Here is a 22,754-nt window from a genome sequence, read left to right on the forward strand (position 1 = left end):
GAAAAAAAAATATATATATATAAGACGAAACGAATGTACATATATTGCGGCTAAATAGGATCTTTTTAGATGGGCAAAAAAGTAGGGGTCAGGGAGTAGAGCGTTTGTTGAGGGATTATTTAGAAAATACCCATAGAATTCGAATTCGGGATAGCGAGGAAAAAGAAAAAACAAAAAACGAAAAAAAGAGAAAGAGGGAACGAAAAAAAGAAGGAAAAAGAGTAAAAAAAAAAAAAAATGTTTTTCACTGTAACTGACCGTAAAACGTTCGACTCTGATGGTCCCTTCTAACCATTTTCCAATCCCTACGCGTTTCCCTTACGATTTACTTGCTAATGGAATTCTATTTTCCCTTTCTCTCCTTCCTCTATCTCTATCTCTCTTCGATTTTCCGTTTTAAGCATGTCGATATCCAATTTCGTGAGCGCTTTAAAGAGCTCCAACGATTTTTTATTCGTTCCTTTTTCTCCCTCCCCTATTTTATTTTATTTATTTATTTTTTTTTCTTTACTTTTTATTTCTTTTTTTTTTTGCGCTTCTTTCACACGTCGTACGGACGCCTCCCTCCCTCTCTCCCCCTTCCCCTCCCACGATTTTCCCAGGTCCCTTTTATTCTCTACGAATTTCGAACTCGAACAGCTATCTAGGAGTACTTCCGTAAATTATAAACACTTTAGGCAAGAGATTACGCGTATGCAGAGAAGTAGAAAGAGAAAGACAGAAAGAGAGAAAGAGAAAGAGAGAGAGAGAGAGAGAGAGAGAGAATGGAAGGAGGAGGAGGAGGAGGAGGAGGAGGAGGAGGAGGAGGAGAAGGAAGAGGAGGAAGAGGAGGAGAAGGGATGGGTTGGTTTCGATATTGGAAAAGCCATTTTTCCGCCAACTTTTTCTCGACCTTCGACCTAAATCCTTTCCCAGGCAGATACTCTATGAAGCTTCCCCCGTTCACTCGAGGGAACAAATTCGAGCGAATGGCATCAGCCGATAATAACGAATGCTCGTATACGAAATTTAATCAACTTTTGAATTTGTCGAAAATTTCTAAAGCGGTAAAGATATTGTCCTTTCTATAGTGAACCTATGGCAAGAATGATTAAATTTGAAAAATTCGATAGTGTCGATACTTGCCAATATTCGACCATTATTCTCTTCAAGTATCAGGCACTTATCGATACCGATATCGATATTCGACACCTCTTCTCTTTTTTCCATTTTGTTCTCTCTCTCTCTCTTTTCTTTTTTCTTTTTCTTTTTTTATGATTTTTTATCATCCATACACGTTGGAAAAGATTTTTTGTTGTTGTTGCACATACATAGAAATGTAAATTAAAAATAGAAGAAAAATGTAGGTAAAGGACTGTTCTTCTCTCTTGCATATATATATATATGTGTATATATATATGTGCAAATACATTGTAGATCGTTACATTGTGTGTTGTTTACGAGCATTATCGACGAACCCCTTGCTGAAAGGAACAAGCGCTTCAGTGGTGCGTGACAGAATCGTTCACGATCAGACGAGCATCACGCCTCCACAAATTTTGCACGAATGGTCGATTATCCTTCCGTTCATTTACCCGCGTGCGACCGATTTTCAACCGAGAGATAAATACCCTTACGTTGGGTTTTTCGCGATATACACTTTTACATTTTTGTTTTCTTTTTCTACTTTTTCTTTCTTTTTTATTCAATTTGTTTTTAACAAAAAGAAAGAAAAAAAAGAAGAAGAAACAAGAATCTTGTCTTATATTACCATCTTATTATCTTATCATGGAATCCAACGGAATTCAATATACTATGAAAATTCAATTCTCTTTCCTACCGATATTTTTACTTCTTCTCTTTCCCAATTAAATTTTCTTTCTATGTTTAGATGTTCGTTAAACGACAGAGAGGTAGGAAAGTTGGATGGTCAAAAGTTCGATATGAAAGTATAGTTTTACTTCGATAATGCTACGTCGAGGAAATATAGTAAAGTTGAAAAGAAGAAAAAATAAAAAAGTTATGGATGCAAGAGAAGGAAAGGAAGACGAAATATATATTGATTGCTGTCAAAGAAATTTTATAGTTTTCTTATATATATATATATATACGTACCATACCGTATGTCTATATCAAAAGAAAGGAAAAATTATTATTATGGATAAATTTCTTTTTCATGAATATATCTCGTCGATCAATAAATGTTCATATAAAAATGCAATAAAGAATGCAGATAAAGATATCTTGAAAGATTTTTCGTTGAACGTTCGATGAATCGATATTTCTTCAAGTGGAAATTCCCAAGTGGAGATCCGTATAAACGAATTCGTGAGGTCCTTTTTGATAACACGAAAGAACGTATCCCGTGGGAGCAGGGATAGAGGAAACACACCGTGTGCCCACGAGTTTAGGAGCAAGGCAAAGTTTATGCAACCGGACGCAAGCGTTAGATGTCGCACGTAATTGAATGTAATTCTTATTCCTCGCACGTATGTCCCGTAAAGCCGTCGTGAGAGTAGCGTAAAGCGGTAAAATCGAGCAATGTACGTTTGAATATATGTACGTACACGTGTACGTACATTTGGATATTTATACATATATAGAGTGAGTCACGTAATCGGTTACAAATCGTTTCTATTTTCAAATGTAAATAAAATAAGATATTTCTAACACATTAAGGATAATATATATATATATTATTATAATTTTGTAATAATAATTGAATTATTAAAAAAGAATTTTATATTCGAATATAATGATTAAATGATCAAAACAAATGATATTCATTGCTGTATATACGTATACGTATACATAACATACCTATTAATATATCTCCATCTACTTTTATCCTTCTAATCTTTCTATCTCTCTATCTCTCACGTTTCCTGAGTTAGAATTAGGCGATATATAACTCTAGGGCGATTAGCTAATTTATTAATTCACTTGTTTGTGCTCCCCCGAAAGGTTGAAAATTCTTCTTCCTTTTCTTCTCTATGATACACCTACGCGACAATTAAAATGCTAATCGCTACGATGAAATAATCGGTCTATTATTTTACAAAGTTGATAATCAGTATGGAGTTAAAGTAGAGATTGTCCCAGGACTAAAACCTTTCTATATATCCGTCCTATTGTTTCTACACACACCCTTTACCTTTGCGAACTCACGCGGCATAATTTTACATCCTCTTAACTTATCCCATTCGAGGGAAAGAGAGAAAAAAAGAAAGAAAAGGGAGAGAGAGAGAGAGAGAGAGAGAGAGAGAGGAAGAGAGGGAAAGAGAAAAGTTGAAAGATCGATAAACTTTCCCAGTGGAAATATTTTCTACTTCCGCTCGATACCGGAAATCCCAAGCCACAGAAATTTCCCGTTTGGCTCGAGGAAAGAAATTTAACGAGCTCTTCAGATTTCCTTCGATCCTTTTCACTGACTTACACATATCCATGAAGAAAATTCATATTTACTGTGAAAAATCAAAGGATTCATTATCGGGAAAGGTTCGTTATGAACTTTCCAAAAAAATAAACCGATTATCTGCCTAGACTGTTAGACTTCATACGTTTTATCTCCCACTCTCTATCTCTCGTAAAAGCTAGGAAGAAGAGCTATAAGGAATCAACGTGATCTTTGAAAGAAAGTAGGATAGCTGAAAGAGATGAGAAGGTTGAAGAAGATAAGAGAAAAGAAGAGAAACAGGGCAAGGGAGAACGATGAGAAGGAGGGGTGGGAAGAAATGAAGAAAGGAGAAAGCGTGGGTGGAAAGAGATGGAAATTCAGTTTGCCACGACGATCGGTAGGCGTCAGCTTGAACGACTACCGAGCCAACAAGCAAGCCGATGCTGAAGTTAATGGCGGAATTAACCTTAATTATCGGACCCTCCAGAAGACTCTTTCATTCTTCCTTTTACGAGCCGACTGAGCACCAATCGGACTATCTCTTTCTCTTTCCCTTTCTCTTTTTCATTCAAGCAAGCTTACCAATTCTTCTTCGATGAGTTTCGACTTACTCTTTCTCTCTCTTCTTTTCTCTCTTTCTTTATCGAATTCCTCTTTCGTGCCTCTATATTTAGTCTCCCCTCTCCCCCACCACTTCGTATTCTTTTCTATCCCCGTTCAAGTCAACCCACCCCCATCTTTTCTCATGCGATCTCCTTTACGATTTCTCCAGGCATTTCGCTTTCGAGTTAGCCGAGAGTGAGATTGATAGAGGATGATCCTTTGCTCGTGTATGACCCTCTTTTCTTCGTGTCATCACGTTACACACCCTTTTAACACCCGTGTTCTCCTCTCGATAACCTTGTGTGCACGTAATACATGTACCTGTCTTTGCCCAGAGAATTTTCACGTTAAATGTAGAGGTCTCTTTGAGAAAAAAAAGAATCAATCGATCGCCTTCGAACTATCCCGTTACAACGGATATGCGTTAATCGATTGGTACACACACACGCACATACGCATACACGCGCACACCCACACGCACATACACACACGTATATACTCGTATATACCTACATATCGGTGAATCTCCCTCCGAACTGTCGATCGTCGAATAAAAAAAAGATTCTTCGAGAAAAAACATGTCGGCTTCCAGTTTTTATTATCTTTTTTTTTCCATATTTATACACATAATAAGCATACGATTACATCGTATTAGGTACTAGATCATTTACATACACGTAATATATATATATATGTATATATATGTATGTATGTATGTATGTATGTATGTATGTATGTATGTATGTATATATACATACCATATGATGGTGTGTATATATATATATATATATATATATATATATATATATATATCATCATATATCCAGCATTCTGTACAATAAATAAAGACTCTAGAGCATTTTTTAAAACACAACGTCACGTAGTCTCTCGCGATTATTTTTTTGTTTTTTTTCTTTGTTTTCTTTTTTTTGCATAGATTACAATTCGAATCAACAATTAACTGCATACGACGTTTCATTCATATTAAGGATCTAGCTAAAACATTGTCGATCGTTAACATCGAGACGAGCTACGAACGACGAGATCGATGATCGATTTTAAACGATCATTCGAAAGAAAGAAAAAAGAGAAGAAAAAAGAACAAATCTTTCAATGAATTTAAACAAAATCAACAATTCACTTTTCTTGCTTAAAAGACGCACGTGGCATGGTAAACAGCTGACACTTCGAGAGTAGAACGATCGAGTTATTTAATTATCTATATATATATAGTATATATATATATATATATATATATATATATATATATATATATATATAATATATATATGTATGCATATATCAGAAAAAATCGCGACGCATAGTGATATAGATGGGAGTATTATTAAATTCGAATTTTACTTTATTGACGATTAAAATTCGCGTGGTCGCGTAAAAAAGCCCAATTGGCATTTAACGTTAAGCCATGCCATTATGATCTCTTTGCCTTTTGCGAAAAGATTTCAATTGATAACTTACGAGTACAACGAACTCGGATCATTTTTGAAAATTTGTCCTATTACTGCTATTTCGAAGATAGAAAGATATCAACGTTGAAAAGTCGTACCCATTGAAAAATTGAAATTTAATTGGATCGGTTTGTAAATCGATATTGTCGTGTTACTTAGAGCTGAGACTCGGAGTTCGACCTTCCAACATGAATTTGTTTCTATTTATTATTATTATTATTATCATTATTATCATTATTATTATTATTATTATTACTTTTATTATTATTATTATTATTATTATTATTATTATAGTTATTATTATTATTTTTATTAATATTAATATTATTATTAATTTTTTAAAATTTTTTTGTCAATTTCTTTACTTTTCTATTTTCTCTCTCTTTAAGACAAAATCTTTACGCGAAATATCTTCTTACGAACGATTCTTTGATGCTATTTAAAACCGAAGTAAAGGATGAATGAAGGATGTGATATATATATCGAACATGTCCCTCATTTGTATCGATTCACAGAAATATCGTCGGAAAGATTTCTCATGGATAAGTAACAATGTTCGTAATGCTATCGATATCGTTGATATTTTGAAATACTTTGTCTCTTTGTTCTTTCTTTTCTGTTTGAAAACAAATTTTTCTGCTAATTCTAACGGTATTCGAGTGAATCGATCGAAATTGAGAAACAGCATCGATATAGTGAAAAATCGTGAAATGCGTTATGTCAGGAAAAGAGCGAAGATTATCCGCGAGATCTACGTGACTCAAAGAGACGAGAGAAGGGCTCTTCGAAAGGGTGCTCGAGAAATCGCGGAGTAGTCGTATGGTCTCATGTCAAAAGTTTTACTGTGAGGATCTAGAGAGAATCGCGGAAGATAGGAGAGCGAGAAGGGTCGTAGAAGCAACGAGGTCAATCGTAGCTCTTCTCCATCCAGCTGCACCGTTCATGCAGGTCTCACGAATTCCAACAATCTTGAGACCACGTCGGCCAAGAAGATTGTGAACGCCTCGTCTGTCGGCCTCACTAAGCGTGTGTTCCCGAGAGAGTAGCAAGGAATAAAGTTGGCTTTCCGGACCTCGCGAGCAGAAGGTCAACACCATGTCCGAGGCCACAGCTTTCATCACGTGAACGCAACCAACGAATTGTGTGTATTTCTTCTCTGTCAACGTTCCTACGAAAGAAAAATATCGATGAGATTAGGATCTTGATGTTGACACGACATTATTTCTTTTTTGGTCTCGTCTATTATTCTTACATCATGCATTCGTCAATATGTATATATCTACATATCCATATGCATGTATGTATGTATGTATTTATGTATATATCTATGTATGTATCTATGTATGTATATATGTATTTCAACGAAACAAAAGCGAAATAATAATTGACACTGTCGTTTCCACCAGGGATATTATATAGATAACGTCATTTTCGTTTTTTTTTCTTTTTTTCTCATGCAAGGGTAATCATTATTGCATCCTAGTTGTCACCGACAGATGAAAGAGATAAAAGGCAGGGGATGTGAAATTTTTTACGTGCCGTTAACTGCTCGATCGGTGAAAAGCGTTTTCAATGAAACGTCAGATTCAGCAGGGATCGTCGACATTTGTAAGAGCGATCATCGAAACGTCACACGCATGGAGTTTTCCGTACTGGACCGTGTAGAGGTGTGCTCGTTTAAACGTAGATTAAAGTTTACATTTCTGACGTGTTAACGTATGTAATACGTCTGCAAGCAGCGACGTGTAATTTCTAATCAAAGGCTAAATAGCTACCTAACGACATAATGACACATAATACGACATACGTGTTCATATCATTTGTTACTCTAACCGTTTTCCCGTGGGTTTTGACGTGAAACGAAAGTAACGGGGACTCCCACCAATAATAATAATAATCGATTTACTTATAAACCGTGATAATATTATTTTATCAAATATTTCACGGGCTTTAACGAATAAACGTGATGAGTCGACTCGAGTGAAAAAGCCAAGAAAAATTAAAGAATCGTTAAAAATCAAACGACTGGGCTCCCGATTTTAAACAATTTTTCTTCTCTCTAACGAACTAGACTAGCGATAAAAATTAGATAATGATGCGTCCTCGTTGAGGTCGTTAAAGAAACTGTGCACAGATTTCATTCCTACCTGCTGAACTTTCCTCTCTCATTGGCTACCACCAAGTGCTGACCAGGGACGAACACGAGTATAAAAATTTACGTCACGTTTCGCGACCCCCACAAAAATAACGATTTTCATCGTCGAAAACGTAGCAAACTCGTCCACCAACCCTTTCGCTATTCTTTCTCTTTTTTCTCTTTCCTCTCTCTCTCTCCCCCTCCCTTCTTCCTTTTTATTCTCTCCTTCTTTTTTACATTTTTTTTTCATTTTTTTCTTTTTTCTTTTTCTTTTTTTTTTTTTTTAGTACAAACCAACGGCCCCTGCATTCTGATGAGATATTTGCGAACGAACCCGAAGAATTTACCGAGAGAAGTACTCTTCCATTTTTTCACTCTCGTAAGTCCGTAAAACGGCATCTCTTCGGGGAGATCAACGAATTCCGAACGTTCCGAGCAACGTGATTGTGCATTAGAGTTACGAGTTTCGATTCTACACAACGAACTCGTTAATTTATCGCTTCAACAACTCGAATCGAATATCTGACAATAAGAAATTTATTTGCTCTGTCATATACGTTTATTGTCAAACGTACGTACGTCTATTATAGATCGAGAAATGAAGAGTTATTGCCAAGAAATATCATATTTCACGATTTTGTACGATCGAGAGAGAAAGAGAGAAAGAGAGAAAGAAAGGGATTTAAAAGAAAGAACGTGAACGTTTTTTTACTAAATTATTTTCCATTTCGGTTCTTCGTGCCAGCGAGTTTTTAATGAATTTTTTCTTTTTCAGTGATGTCCCATGCCATTCGACAACCATAATTGGTTGTTACAAGATTATAAATGAAAGGAAGAGAAAGAGATGAGAGAGAATGGTAACAAATGTGAATACGATGTTGTCCACGAGAGGACAGTCTTTTAAAGCGAGGATATGAAAAAACTAATTTTGAGTTCGTACGAATAGCAAAATGAGAACGTAGCAAATTCGTTGACTCGAATCGAGTGAAACTTTTCATATGAACCTATCTAGAGGGGAAATATCGACTAGTTTAATCGATATCAAAAAATATTTAAATTGTAAATATTCTGCGTCTCGTTTCGATCATAAAATTCGTTCGATGCGACGTTACAAAAAATTTCTGTAAAAGAAAATCATTTCACGAATATTTTAACTTTTTTTTTTCTTTTTTTCCGAGATTGTAACTCGAATCCAATTTCTTTTTTTAATTGTAATTAGTATTAACGATCTGTCATTCCTTTTTATAATCGAGCAAATACCTCGGTCATGGCACTCTTTTAATCGATGAGGCAGCTGCTGTCTAAAGTAATCGTAGATAATAGAAAGAAAAGAGAGAGAGATAGAGAGATAGGGAAAGAGAGAGGGAGAAGAAAGAGAAATAGAAGATAAGAAAAGGAGAAAATAAAATGGTAAAAAAATCTAATCTTATTCGTGCCAGTGCTAATAAATCTTTTCAACGGATTGAAAATCAATTTTCGGATTTAACGATTTTCACTTTCCACAACTATTTTTCCGGATAGCTGTTGCGTCAAATGAATATCAAAGGATCGTTCTTAATATTTCTTTTCTATTATCTCGATATAATTTAACGATATATCAACTTTTTCTTCCTTATCTATCTTCCTAATTTTGTTATAACGTTCGCGAGAAAAATAAATGTCGCGTAATTTTATAACGTACATCATATTTCTATTAAATCTCATTCTATCAAATTTATACGATTTCGTATTTCGCTCGATGAGACTGACTCTCTGAATGGTTTGACAAATCGTTCATAGTTTCGATTATAGCATGAGAAAAGGAATGTTAAAATTATTTTACGATCATCGGAAAAATTCTTTCTCCCTTTGGAAGTTTTCTATTTATTCGGGGAAAAAAAAAGAGAGAGAGAAAAGAAAATCGAACTCATTCGTTTTTCTGTTATTTTAAAAGATGCAAGCTCGTAAAGCTCCTTATAAAATCATTTCGAATTTCGAAGATGGCCGAGAAGAAGAGAAAATTAAAATATGATATGGCGAAAAGTAGATCTTGATTTTTAATGGCTGGCCCTTATAATCCCGAAGATAAAGTAACTTCGTGGTGGCTTTATGGTAACTTTATAGTGGAAGCTTGGTCGGCCGGTTAATCCAATTTATTCCTCAAACAGTTTCGAAAACTTCTCCTCGAGAGGGGCCTCCAAAATGTGCATTGAGAAGTTTATGCGATCGGTTATCTGGCAGCTTACGATAATCGTTTTCAAAAGAACTTTGCTTTTCCATTGGAAGTTGGTTCGTCGAGCGAGCTCTCTTGTTTCCTATCAAAACAGAGACTTCAAAAAGACGGAATCTATCAAACAGTAAAGTAAATTTCTCTTTCTCGTCCGATCCGAACCCATCGGGGTTACGTGTTTTCCCATTGAGGTTTTTTATTTCCTGGATTGGTTTTCTTCTTTTATTTATTTTCCATTTATATACACGTTGGAACGACCAAATTAAAAAGAAAAGAAAGAGAGAGAGAGAGAGAGAGAAAATGTGACGGGTAAAAAAAGAAGAAAGAAAATATTATAAATTTTCGTGAAAGCTCCGACCTTAAAATTATTTAACGTTCATTAGAATAAATTTATATACTAGATATTACGCTTAGAATTTCTTTTCTTTTCTTTTTGTTATAAATAATTTATATTCAATATGTTTTATCAATATATATATGTGTGTGTGTGTGTATATTATACATATGAAAGAAAAATACCATTTTGCATAGAAGTCGACATCCAGAATCCGGGTTTCCTGGTTATGTCAGATATCCGAAACGTATATTCCAAGTTTCCAGCAGCCTCGGTCCAGAGAAGTGTCAGCGAGGAATATTCGTGCGAGCGTAGATGAACGGTTGGACAGGAATCGAGTAGTACGCGTTTACCGGTCATGGGTCTTATCGGATCGTTCTTATGCTCCAGAATTTCAACGACATACCACTTGCCCATTATCTGAAAACGGCATGTAAATCGATTAACTCGTTACCTATATACATTCTCCTCCTACATAAATTGCTTATTAATATAATATATTCAAAACTGTTCACATAAAATTCACATAAAATATATAATAACGTGAATATAATTTCAATTACATATACATGGATATGTCCATATAACTCTTGTAAATATTTTACAATTACAATTATCAAATCATTAGATAGATATCATTTTTACGAGTTTTACGAGTTAATTTTTTTCAATAACAATATTATTCAATGATAATTCAATCCATGGTGTATTCCACTTTTTTGTTATAATTTATTTGATTCTTTTTTTTTTCTTGTTCGATTATAAGCGTCAACAGATTAAGTATATACAAATATGCAACCGATAAAGTGCACAAGTATATATTACGTACGAGTATATTATAGATAGCTTATAAGAGAGAGAGGTCTCAATTGTTGAGATAATCCAGGAACTTGGTAGCTCTATATTCAGGATGTACATAATGGTACAGAGTGCTTAAACTAAATTACGGGCGATTTATCGAGCACATAATCGCCGAGCGATTAAGTTCTCGTTCTCTCTCTCTCTCTTTCTCTGTTTCTGTCTCTCTTTCTCGTACATGGTTCTGGTAAAATGATAGCAAGCGGAATGGAACGAATATAGCCTCTAGAGTATCCCATTTCGTGGGCAACCACGAAAATTCCCTTTAGACTTTTCTATATGAAATTCAACGATCTAGCAATGCGTAATTTCCAGTCGAAAAACAGTTTATTACTAGTTATGAATAGCTATTATAATTAACAAAATCTCATCGCGATTACCTCTTTTTTCTTCTTTAATTTTGCGTTACGTATATCAGTTGAAATTTTATCAGAAAAATGTTAAATGCATCGCATTTAATTAAATTTATCTACGTCCACGGTATATAATTGAAATAAAATTAATACGAATAATATTTCTTTCACGATGATGAATATGTGTAATATAAACGGTAGTGCGCAAATTACAAGTAGTTATCTACGGGCTTCGATAAAAAGCTTTAACGGAGCTTTAAAAGCTCTCTTTCCAACGAAGACAAGAGAAAGATAGGGATAAGGGATAAAGAAGAGCACATTGGCACGCGAACTTGGAAATCCTTTTTACGATTAATCTCGTTCGCAAGGAAGGATCGAATGAAACGAGACGCATAATCAGGTCTCGAGCTTAAACGATATATACATATATACATACATATATATATATACATATGTATGTATGTATATGCGTACGTATGTATGCAGAATCTCCAGTGCAATTAAAAGTTTCGCACGCATGATACCCGAGCCCCCGTCGAATCTCATTCGGTACGATTACAGAGCTACCGACGAGGCCAACACGTTTTCGAGTCGCACTAGCTCGTTCTCTCTCTCTCTTCCACGTTAATAAACGCAACGCGCGTATACATAGTCTACTATACTTTTGTGCTAGCGAGTATGTATGTTATACACGATTTTACTGTCTCGCGTTACGCCAGGTACAGTCCGAAACAAACCGTGAAACATTTCTGTGATAATACTCCTGTCAGATAAAAAGGAATGATGGTAAAATCGATCTCGCAAAATATAGGTGAATCATTTCAAATTTTAAATATTTCTCGTTTTGAAATGTTTTTGAACTTTCCACTGTGATCTCTCGTTTCATGTTTAAACCAATTAAAACGTACGAAGCTTATCGATTAATCGTCGCTAATCCTTTTTATCTTCTTTTTTGTTAATATACGCATATACATACACATATCATAAGTACACACACACACACACACACACACACACACACATGTGTATGTATGTACGTTTTCAATTTTCTCTTATCACCATCGTCGAATGTAATCATTGTTCTCGACTGTACTGGCTATACAGAGAACAATGCGAATAACGCAACCCTGATATTCGGTAGTTCAGTTTGCCTGTTCATTACTTTAATTGGATCGCGTCAGGCCGAGAAATTACGCAACCCTTTAATAGGTCGCTTGCGAATTTCAAAAGGATTCCCGGATGGTGCGGGAGCGAGCGAGAAAAAACGTATCGAGCAATAGCTCGTAATAACGCAGGTGGACGAGCATTTTACGAGCGTACAACACGACGTTAGCTATCCTCGTAGCTCTCTTTGTATTTCCCATTGAGTTACGAAGATCACAGGATATAACGATAACCGGCCAACGTTTTATACATTATTACATTCAAGTCGGCGATTAATCGAAAACGTGCTCGTGACGTTATGTTTCCTCCTTTTCTCTTTTTCTCTTAAAAAAAAATTTTTTTTACGTCAGTCAATTAATCGACTTTAAAACGCATATCGAATTTATTTCGAAACTCTCCGTCCTCCCTCTCCGACTCTCACTCATCCCTCAAAAAAATTGAAAAGCATCGATAAAAGCAAATTATGACCGACGTGAAGATCTATTGTAAAAATATCACGAATAATTTCGTTATCAAAAAGTGTTAATATTTCAGATGAATATAAATGATATAGAATATTAAAATAAAGAAAAGCAGATAAAAAATATAAGAAATAATTAAATGAACGTTCATTTAAATATCGAGCGATATAAAGAATAAGGACAATAAAGAGATTTATAATGCACAAAGTCCCTTTTGTGCTAGCATTAAACTCAAAACACGAATCATCGAAGCGTGTCGTTCCTTGTGAGCTCGCGGTTACGCAATAACGTCATAACCGTTGGCAAAAGATCGTCTTTATGGGGCTATTCGCGAATAGATGTTTCCACGAGGCAACAGAACGACGAATACGAACACGAATCAACAAAACTGCATTGAGAGAGATTGAGAGAGAGAGAGAAAGAGAGAAAGACAGAGAGAAAGTGGATGTGTGGGTGTATGTTACGCGCGCGTGTGTGTGTGTGTGTGTGTGTGTGTGCATACGCCATCCGGGCTTCTCTCTAACCTTTATTTTCGTCGTAAATTATTGTCATTCTATTGGACGGCTCTCCTCCTCCATCCTCATCCTATATATACTCTCTCGCAGTGTGGTCGTGAGCTTTAAAATTAACGACATAGTAAATATGGTTCTGGCCGATCGACCAACGCGTGAGGACGCTCAGAGAGTCACCGAAAAATATCGAATTATTCGATGATGCAGGCACACTACAACGTGATCTCGGTTATTCGAATTTTACAATTATGCACGAATTGACCCAGGAGAATTAATCAGAGCTACTTCACCGTTCGAAATTACGTGTAGAGGATTTTTTGTAAAGGATATCGATTGGAAATGGTTTAAATCCCTTTTCCGATCGATAATGCTTTCTTTCTCTGTCTCGATTAGTAAAAAGAAAAGAAGAAAGGAAAAGAAAAACAAAGAAAAGTTAAAACCTTTGATAATCGACTTTGATATTACTAAAAAGATCCTCGTAGATGTACTTTGTATTTATTCTATAATTTATACATGTATATATACAGATATAAAACAAAATCTCCCGGAGTACAATAACACGATAATGAATGATCGTAAAAACTCGATGAAGTAGTACATACATACATCAGTGACATAAGGTGCTAAGGTATTATGATAAAATTGAGCAAAGGAATCAGTACATATAGATTGCGAAGAAAAAGGATAATGATTTTTAAAAGAAGACGAAGTAGTCACACGTGTTGAAAGGAAAGAAAAAAAATGAAAGCAAGGGTGGGATAAAAAGGAAGAAAAAAGAAGAAGAAGAAGAAGAAGAAGAAGACGAAGAAGACGAAGAAGACGAAGAAGACGAAGAAGAGGAAAAGAAAGAGGAAGAAGACAAGATAGGGACGCTCGTCAAAAGTCGTAAAGATGCAAATGCACGTCTTCTTGGAAAAATTGCCAGCTGTCGAGCCGTGCTCTCAAAACGGCTGGAAATCGATGAGGCTCTGCATACGTTGAGCTTCTCCACTACCTTCAAGAGAGTGTCGTGTCCCTGCCGGATAATATTCGCTCGTATATCACTGGACCGAAATTGATGCTGTAGGTGCCACACGTAAGAAGAGAAGACTTTATCTCTACTCTCTTGTCTCTCTCTCTCTCTCTCTCTCTCTCGTTCTCTCTCTATTTCTATCTACTCCTCCCCAATCCCACCTTTCTGTCTCCTTTTTGGAGATTGCCTGATCTAGTGACGTCTAGCCGAACCTGCTGGACGACGATCTAATCGAAAAACTCGCGACGATTTATCGGAACGTCGAAGCCCCTTTCATCTCAAGACAGGGGGTGTCAACGTTTGAAGAGCTGTCCTCCTGAGCTGAACGCGATAAAACTCGACTATATAGATACTCTTCTTCTTTTCTCTTCGATACGATTGCGCTCCTCTTCGAACAGCCATGCGGTTTTGCGCACGCGCATCTACGTTTGCGAACGACCGACTGTTTCAGTCCATTTTCTATCTTTAACTCGGACAATCCGATTTCGAATAATACTAAAAGTATTCTCGCTCTCTTTTAGAGATTTTCTTCGAATTGTTTTTACGTTTTAAAGCAACGTTATTCGTAAAACGAAATTTAAAGGAGATTTTACCGTCGAGAATGGTACCGGTTTTTTTCCTCCTTTTACTTTTCCATCCTTTCTCTTATTTTATCTTTTTTTATTTTTTTTATCTTTAAGATACTTTTTCCTGATATTTTGCGATCTTGTTTTTGTTATATATATATATATATATATATATATATATATATATATATATATATACACATACGCAGACACACACACACACGATATATGCAAGTATGTGTCTGTGTATATATATATATAGAAATCTTTTTTTCGTCGTTTCTTTTTTTCTCGAATCCTAATCGTCTATATCCCTTACGTAAGTGAGTGAATCTGGATCGAGATATTTTCTGTTAGACCAAGCGCAAACTAAACCAAAATTGTATGGTCCGTACTTTGGATTCGTACTCGTGGTTTAATGGAACGAATGGAGCTATCTCCTGCTACGGAGTATCTTCGAGATAAAGTTTAACTTCGAACTGGCTGGGTTTCGGCCTTAAAAGGGTACCTATCGTCCCTTTGGTGAACGCCGGCTAAACAATTGCGGCGAGTCCCAAGATGGAGTCGATAAGAAATTACTTTCGAGCGATTCAACCGATTTATATAGTTTCTCTATTTTACGTTTTTCAATTGATCTTTTTACCAATACCAATCTTTCATGATTGAATAACAAAAAAAGTAAATGAATATATGTATAATCGTATGAATTGATACAAAATTAATATCTGTGTGTGTGTGTTTAAAGGTTAAAAAATAATATATATATATATATATATATATATATATATATATATATACACACCTCGTATAATATAGTAAGATTTTTAATTTTAATTTGAAGACCTCTTTCATTCCTTAAATCTCAACATAAAATCAAGAACCTAATGGATCTTGATCGTAAGATGATACATCAAGCCGTTCTGTTGGTCGTTTATCATCTACCATCGACACGATTACCTTGACGAGCCGTATAATCGACACATTGAGGATTTCCCTAGACTAATGACGAGTCTTGAAATTTCCGAATATTGAGTGAAGATTATAACCACGATAATTGGGAATGTATCATATCTAGCATATCTAATTTCTTTGCCAATAATTTGACAAACTGCAAATATAATAAACGTTTGCGAGATATATTATTATTTAGAAAAAATAATACACAGATTTTTTTTTTGTAATAATATAAAAATAGATTTTTTTGAAGATCCGTTTTTTACATCCGTTTCTTTGTACACATCCGATAGATCGATCGAACGTTCGTATGTGTACATACATATGAGTATTTTCACGACGAGTAGAAAATTCAGTCTAAACAAAGAATTGAAGAGCATGTCAATAAAAGCATGCTAAATAAATATATGACCTATTTATTTATATACACGTGTATATATGTATGTATATATATATACATACACGATGAATCTTTCGAATTCTTGCATAGTGAAACGAATATTTCCCTTTTTTTTTTTTTTTTCATTTAATTATCAAATTTTTAACGGATGACCGTTGTGCTTGTTAACGATATATGTATTTGATTCTATTTTTACATACCATTGATCTTATTTCTTTTAACTTCTTTTTTATTTCCTTTTATTTTGAGAGAATTTTACATGACAACGTTTTATTTCAATACCGTAAAAAAGATTTGACAATAAAATCTTGAAACATATACATCTTCTGAAAATGGCCTAACAAATTATATATTTTTTCTTTTGCCATTTATTACAACTTAAATTATTGCTATAGTAATAAACAAATTTTAAAAAACAAATTGTTGATTTAAAATATTTTTATAATCACCAATTCGAATGAAATTTATGTATTTATTATACATATTTATCTCTATATGTAATCTTAAATTGTGCTCACTTTCCTATACGAGATTTATGTATTATACATATGTATCTTTGTATATGTAAAGGGGCTCTTTGTAATTGAAATAGTAACGTATGTGTACATATGTATATACGTCACTACATATCTCCATATGTACGTACGTACGTACGTACGTACGTACGTACGTATGCCAGAACATTGCTGCTTTGAATGTTATTATTACTTTATCGAGCGTTAAAGCTCGATCATCCGAGGTGGTTCTCGTTGGTATAAAGAGCATACTCATCCTATATTGAATTAATCGAACTCATTGGACTTTACGGTTTACGCCGATTTAATATCCGACCGCTTATCGCCCGCAGAAGTGCACAGAATGTTACACGACCCATATATATATGTATGTATATATATATATATACATATATATATGTATATATACATATGTTCATGCGTACGTATAGAATGTATGTACATTGATTCATTGAGAATCAGTCGATATCACACTTTGAAATCTCATATGTCACTATGATTTCTCTCTAATTACACGTCTTTCATGTCAGAATTTAATTGGATTTAATCGACATCCTCTGAATATTTATTCAGCTTATATTTGGGCGTAAATAAAGAATTTAAATTTCGTGATATATCGTGCTCATTGTGAAAGTTTTTTATTTTTACGGATTCTCGTTTGAAAAACAAATGAAATTTGTTCGATCGTTCCAATATATCTTTTCTTTCTTCTTTTTTTTAATCCTCTATGAAACCATCACTATCGTTCTCCAAGAAAGTAGAAAACACTTGAGCTTTGACGTTCATTGCTCGCTCGTACCATCGATCAGAGATCCAATCAAGCTTTGGTCTAGCACAAAATAGTTAGGTACTCGTTTCACTCGTCTTCCTCTTCTTCCTCTTCTTCTTTTATTTCTTTCTTCTTTTTTCTTTTTATATTTACTAACCTCGTAAAACAAGAATGGACTAGATGAAGTGGTCAAGTCTGAGCAAGAACATTGTAGATTTTCGAGGAAATTTGGACTAAGAAATTCAACTTATTTTATCTTTTTTGTTTCTTTTCTTTTCTATTCTTTCTTTTTTTTTTCTTTTTGAAATTATCTTTCCACTGCATCATAGATACTCTAAACGTGTTTTAAAATTACGAATTTTGCTTGGCAAGACTTTTGCTCCTTTCGAGTAAATTTATTTTAACGAAAAACATCGTTTTCTCTATCTCTCTATTTCTTCTTCTTCTTCTTTCTTTTCTTCTTCTCTTTCTTCTTCTTTTTCTTTTTGTTCTTCTTCCTTCGTTGAAATGTGTTGCAACGTGCGAACAACTCATCTCGAATACTTTCCGAGAGAATAAATAAAAGTGGGAGAGTGCCCAGGGAGCATAAACTTTTACGAATATCTGCGGACATTTACGTTGTAGACGGGTTTAAAATTACGAACATTTCTAAAGTCCGTTCGACTAGTTTCAGCGAAGACAAACTTAACAACATACAGTTTCTCTATCCATTCATTTAACCTCAGAGATTGTTAGTTCTTACAGTACCTATAAATGTAGGTACCTAAACAAATCTTAAAATTTCAAATGAAAATGACATAGTAATTAAATGAAGAATTAAATGAAAAAAAATTTTTGCAGAAAGATTTCATGTTTCTTTTCCCTTTTCTACTTTAGAGTTTATAGTATATCAAAAGTTGCAACGTAGGATTACGACCTTACAACTTCGTTGAAATCTTATAGCTGGTCGGTAGCCCTTTCGTAACCCTTCGTAGTTCTATACATATCTTAGTCGCGTCACGTTTTAAGCATCGAAGCCATAAATTTACTCCCATGGTTTCCCTCAAACGGAAAACTAATTGTAAACAAAGTTCTTTTTTTTCTGAATAAAGAGAACATTAAAATTCATCGCTCTATTCTCTTTTCTTTCTACGCTTAACTTCGTGATATCTATAATTATTATTCTAGTATCGTTGTAAAATTTATTAATGAAAATATAAAGAATAAAAATTTCTTCTGTCACATATTTTCTCATTCAATCTTATTTTTAGTTTTGATCTGCGATATTAAAGGGTTCTAAGTGAATGCTTAGACGAAGTCATAGGAAATTGATGGAAGTAAATAAAAGTTGTGAGAGATAGACATAGAAGGGAAAAGAACGAGAGAGAAAGAGGAAGATAGAAGAGTTTTAAGGTACTTAAAGGTTTTCATTTAACTTATCCAGAAGCAATCGGGAAATATAAAGGGCGATACTTTAATAAGATCATACCGAGGAACTTGTGGAAGAATGCTTCGAAAATTTTTAAATCGTCGTAGAATCTTAAAACTTTTTCAAACTTGATTCGAACTTATTAGACAAAATTTTTCATCTCTATTCCAAGGGCGAAAATTATTTTATTCGGCTATGATAATGAAGTTTTCTCATAAAAAATTTTTCAGAAACAACACCGACTCGTACTAGATGTATTAAAAGAAATATTAAAATAGAGAGAAGCAAGGGATTAAAAGAAAAGAAAAGAAAAGAGGAAGAAGAAGAAAAAGAAAAAGAAGAAGAAGAAGAAGAAGAAGAAGAAGAAAAAGAAGAAGAGGGAACAAGGATACAGTAAAAGAACATAAAAATTAACGACGGTGACGACGAGAACGACGAGGACGACGCCGGAGAATTCGCGAAATGCTTAGGACGTAAATTTCATGGGGGGGCGAGCTGACATGCGTGATTCATAATTTTAATATCCACCGGCAGCTCTAGCATAAAAAGGAGGATCAAGAAGAAGAGAAGAAGAATGAACACAGAAGCAAGAGTAGAAGAAGGAGGAGGAAGAGAAAGAAGAGGAGGAGGAGGAGGAGGAGGAGGAGGAGGAGACCACTAGGTTCGAAACGAAGAGGCTTCCGTTATATCGCGAATAGTTGCTAGCATGTAAATGGTTCTTCTCTCACACACTCCCTTTCACACATAGACACAAACACAACACACACGCGCGTGAGCCCTTTCTCTCTCTTTCTCTCTTTCTCTTACTTTCTGTCTTTCTCTTTCCCACGAGCTCTTTTCTCTACGTTTGCACATTGTTTAATAGCCGCTAACGAGAGAATGAGAGAGAATGATAGAGAGAAAGATAGACAGAGAGAGAAAGAGAGAGAGAGAGAGAGAGAGAGAGAGAGAGAGAGGAGGAAAACTCAACAAGATTTCCAACCTTCTCTCCCAGCTTCTCTCGTCTTTCAACCGTAGAAGACTGGCGGTACCCTTCGTTTCGGTGGAGTCTTCTTCGTATCTCGTAGAATAATAGTGAGTGTGGTAGCGAGATGGGGTGGTTTAAAGTGGGGGTGGGGATAGGGCTGCTAGCGAGCCTTTGAAAGGCAAATGAGAACGTTCACTTGGCGACGACGGAAGCTGCCATCCCCTTTTCGAAAGTTTTCTCTCATCCTCTTTCGACAAGAGGAAGGGAGAGAGAGAGAGAGAGAGAGAGAGAGAGAGAGAGAGAGAGAAAGGATGGGTAGAAGAAGCTTAACTTACGGAACAAGCATCGAAGTTTGGTTAAATACAAAATATAATAATGGCTGGGCACCCTCTTGGCTAATGCCGTGCCGACTTCGTCGAAGGTGGAAAACTTCCTTTGGCTTCCGCGACGTGAAAACGAACGATGCAGCCGAGTTTTATCCTCGAGTTTGATGCCTTGAAGTTGGCATTTTGCGAAAAAAGATCAAAAAGGAAAAAAGGAATAAGAGAGAGAGAGAGAGAGAGAGAATGAGTGAGAGAAAAGAAAAAGAAAAAGAAAAAGAAAAAGAAAATCTTGAGATTTAACGTACTGCGAAAAGTTAAACTTATCGGGAAAATTTTCTACTTAGTTTCTCTTTACATTTCGAAGAACTTATTACTCATCTTCGTCTTCTTCTTCGTCTTCTTCGTTTTTCGTAAACTGTCTTCGTATCTTTTTCTAATTTACAGCTATTACTTTTAAAAAGTGCGAAAAAAAGAAAGAGAAACTGAATGGAAGGAGAGAAAAAAAAGAGAAAAAGAGAGAAAGAGTTAATAATTGCCTGTCGACGAGCCATCTATTTCCAAAGATCGAAAAGTGAGAGAAAGAGAAAGAGAAAGAGTATCGATCTCGACGTACTATTCCCTGAAGCACGTTCCTATCCTTCTAGTCGAGATAACGTAACTATTTCCGCGTCAATCGTAGGACGAGTTACGTATCGGCAGGCAAATTTCAAAGACCGATATGCTGGAGCTATCGTGTCTGCTCGTTCACTCACACGAACTAGCACGATTTAAACCCATTTGTCGATAGGAACGCGATTTTCGATCCTCCTTTCTAAAACTACATACGCGTACAAAAGAGCTCAGGTGTGATCGATCGATCTGGTGAAATTCGTTTGGACTGAGCTTTTTTTCTTTTCCTCGCCAACCTCCCCCAATGAAAGAAAAAGAAAAAAAAAGGAAACAAAGCATAACAAAACAATAGAAAATAAATGAAAAAGAAAAAAAAACGGGGCGAACAAAACGTAACGTAGCAAAATTAACGAATTTCATTGTTTTTTTTCTTTTCCTTTTCTCTTTTTTTCTTTTCATTTATTCACAATTAAGTACTTTTGGACCATTTAATTTTTTTCCATTATCACGAAAGGCATAGAGAAAATGACGATTAATATTAACTATTCTTACAGTTAGGAAACTTGGAAGGAGTTCATACACGAGAGAGTTTAACTAATGATATAAACTTTCTCCCCGTAAATCGTGATCATTTAATTACTCCCAGAACGAGTAAGAATAAAAAAGAAGAAAGGACAAAAAAATTTAATTCAATAGCAGCCAAACTTATTGCGTAAACGTTTCTTTTGTTTTTTAGTTTGAATATTATGTAAATACGTCGATTACTATTTTATTTGAGTTTTCTATATTTTCCTTTCTTTTTTCTTCTTTTTTTAAGCGACTATCCTGGATCTCATTTTTGTAAAATGAAACAGTTTACGATCACGAATAACGTGATCTTGCACTCATATTCGATTCAATGAACCAGTATCCTCTCTCTCTTTCTCTCTCTTTCTTTAAATAGCATAATAAATTTTGATTCTTAGAAGCACTATAAAAGAGGTTATTGATCTTTCATTCGTATATTATCGAACTCATTGAGGTATAATATTCAATTCGTTGAAAATTCTCTTAAAAGAATTTAAGAAGACCTAATATTACTATTACTATTATTATTATTATTATTATTATTATTATTATTATTATTATTATTATTATTATTATTATTATTATCATCATCATCATCATCATCATCATCATCATTATTTAAAGAAAATCATCATTTTCTCTGTAAACGTGTATTCTCGTTTACTTAGATATCGTATTTTAGGAAATAATCCATGATTCTAAGGTAGACTTTGTTTGAAATGGGACAATAAGGCAAGATTAAAAGAGATTTTGGGGTGTTGTTGGATGGTATGAGAAGGGTTGAAGCTTTCGTAGGAAAACCCCTCGAGGAAGCATAATCCTCGCGTGAGCGCGCACGCACGTTCGAGTCTGGGTGACGTCTGGTTTATGTCTGACACACAGCTACTATTCAATGCCGAAAATCAGTTGTCTTAACCTCCTCATGGTAGGTAGAGGCGAGAGACAAGCCTTATTTATGCTAACTTATGCGATGCATTTGCATGCAAGCTCGCGTTCGAAGCTGAGCTTTCCTCTTTCATCTCCCTTTTCTGTTTTCCTGCTATTCTCAGGATCTGATATTAAAATCTCGAGTTGGCTCAGCTGCTTTGGACCGTACCGATGGACCAATGCCGATAAGAGAGATGTTCTGCTCTAATAATATTATTAATACATGCGATGGTATCTTTGATAGGACAGTGATCGATAATT

At 35.0% G+C, this 22,754-nt stretch overlaps 1 protein-coding gene across 2 annotated transcripts in view; it reads right to left on the reverse strand.

Moving 5' to 3' along the window:
• Positions 1–4,560: 4,560 nt before the first annotated feature.
• LOC127063594 (uncharacterized) overlaps positions 4,561–22,754 on the reverse strand; it is a 32,201-nt gene continuing 14,007 nt past the window's right edge. For both annotated transcript variants that reach the window (XM_050993583.1, XM_050993584.1), the window contains exons 3-4: positions 10,314–10,548; positions 4,561–6,616 (exon numbers count right to left, since the gene is read on the reverse strand). In XM_050993583.1, coding sequence (XP_050849540.1) covers positions 6,288–6,616; positions 10,314–10,548 — 564 coding nt within the window. In that variant the 3' untranslated portion in view covers positions 4,561–6,287. The remainder of the gene's footprint in view (positions 6,617–10,313; positions 10,549–22,754) is intronic.

Source organism: Vespula vulgaris, chromosome 4, assembly GCF_905475345.1.
Source record: "Vespula vulgaris chromosome 4, iyVesVulg1.1, whole genome shotgun sequence".
Lineage (NCBI taxonomy): Eukaryota > Metazoa > Arthropoda > Insecta > Hymenoptera > Vespidae > Vespula > Vespula vulgaris.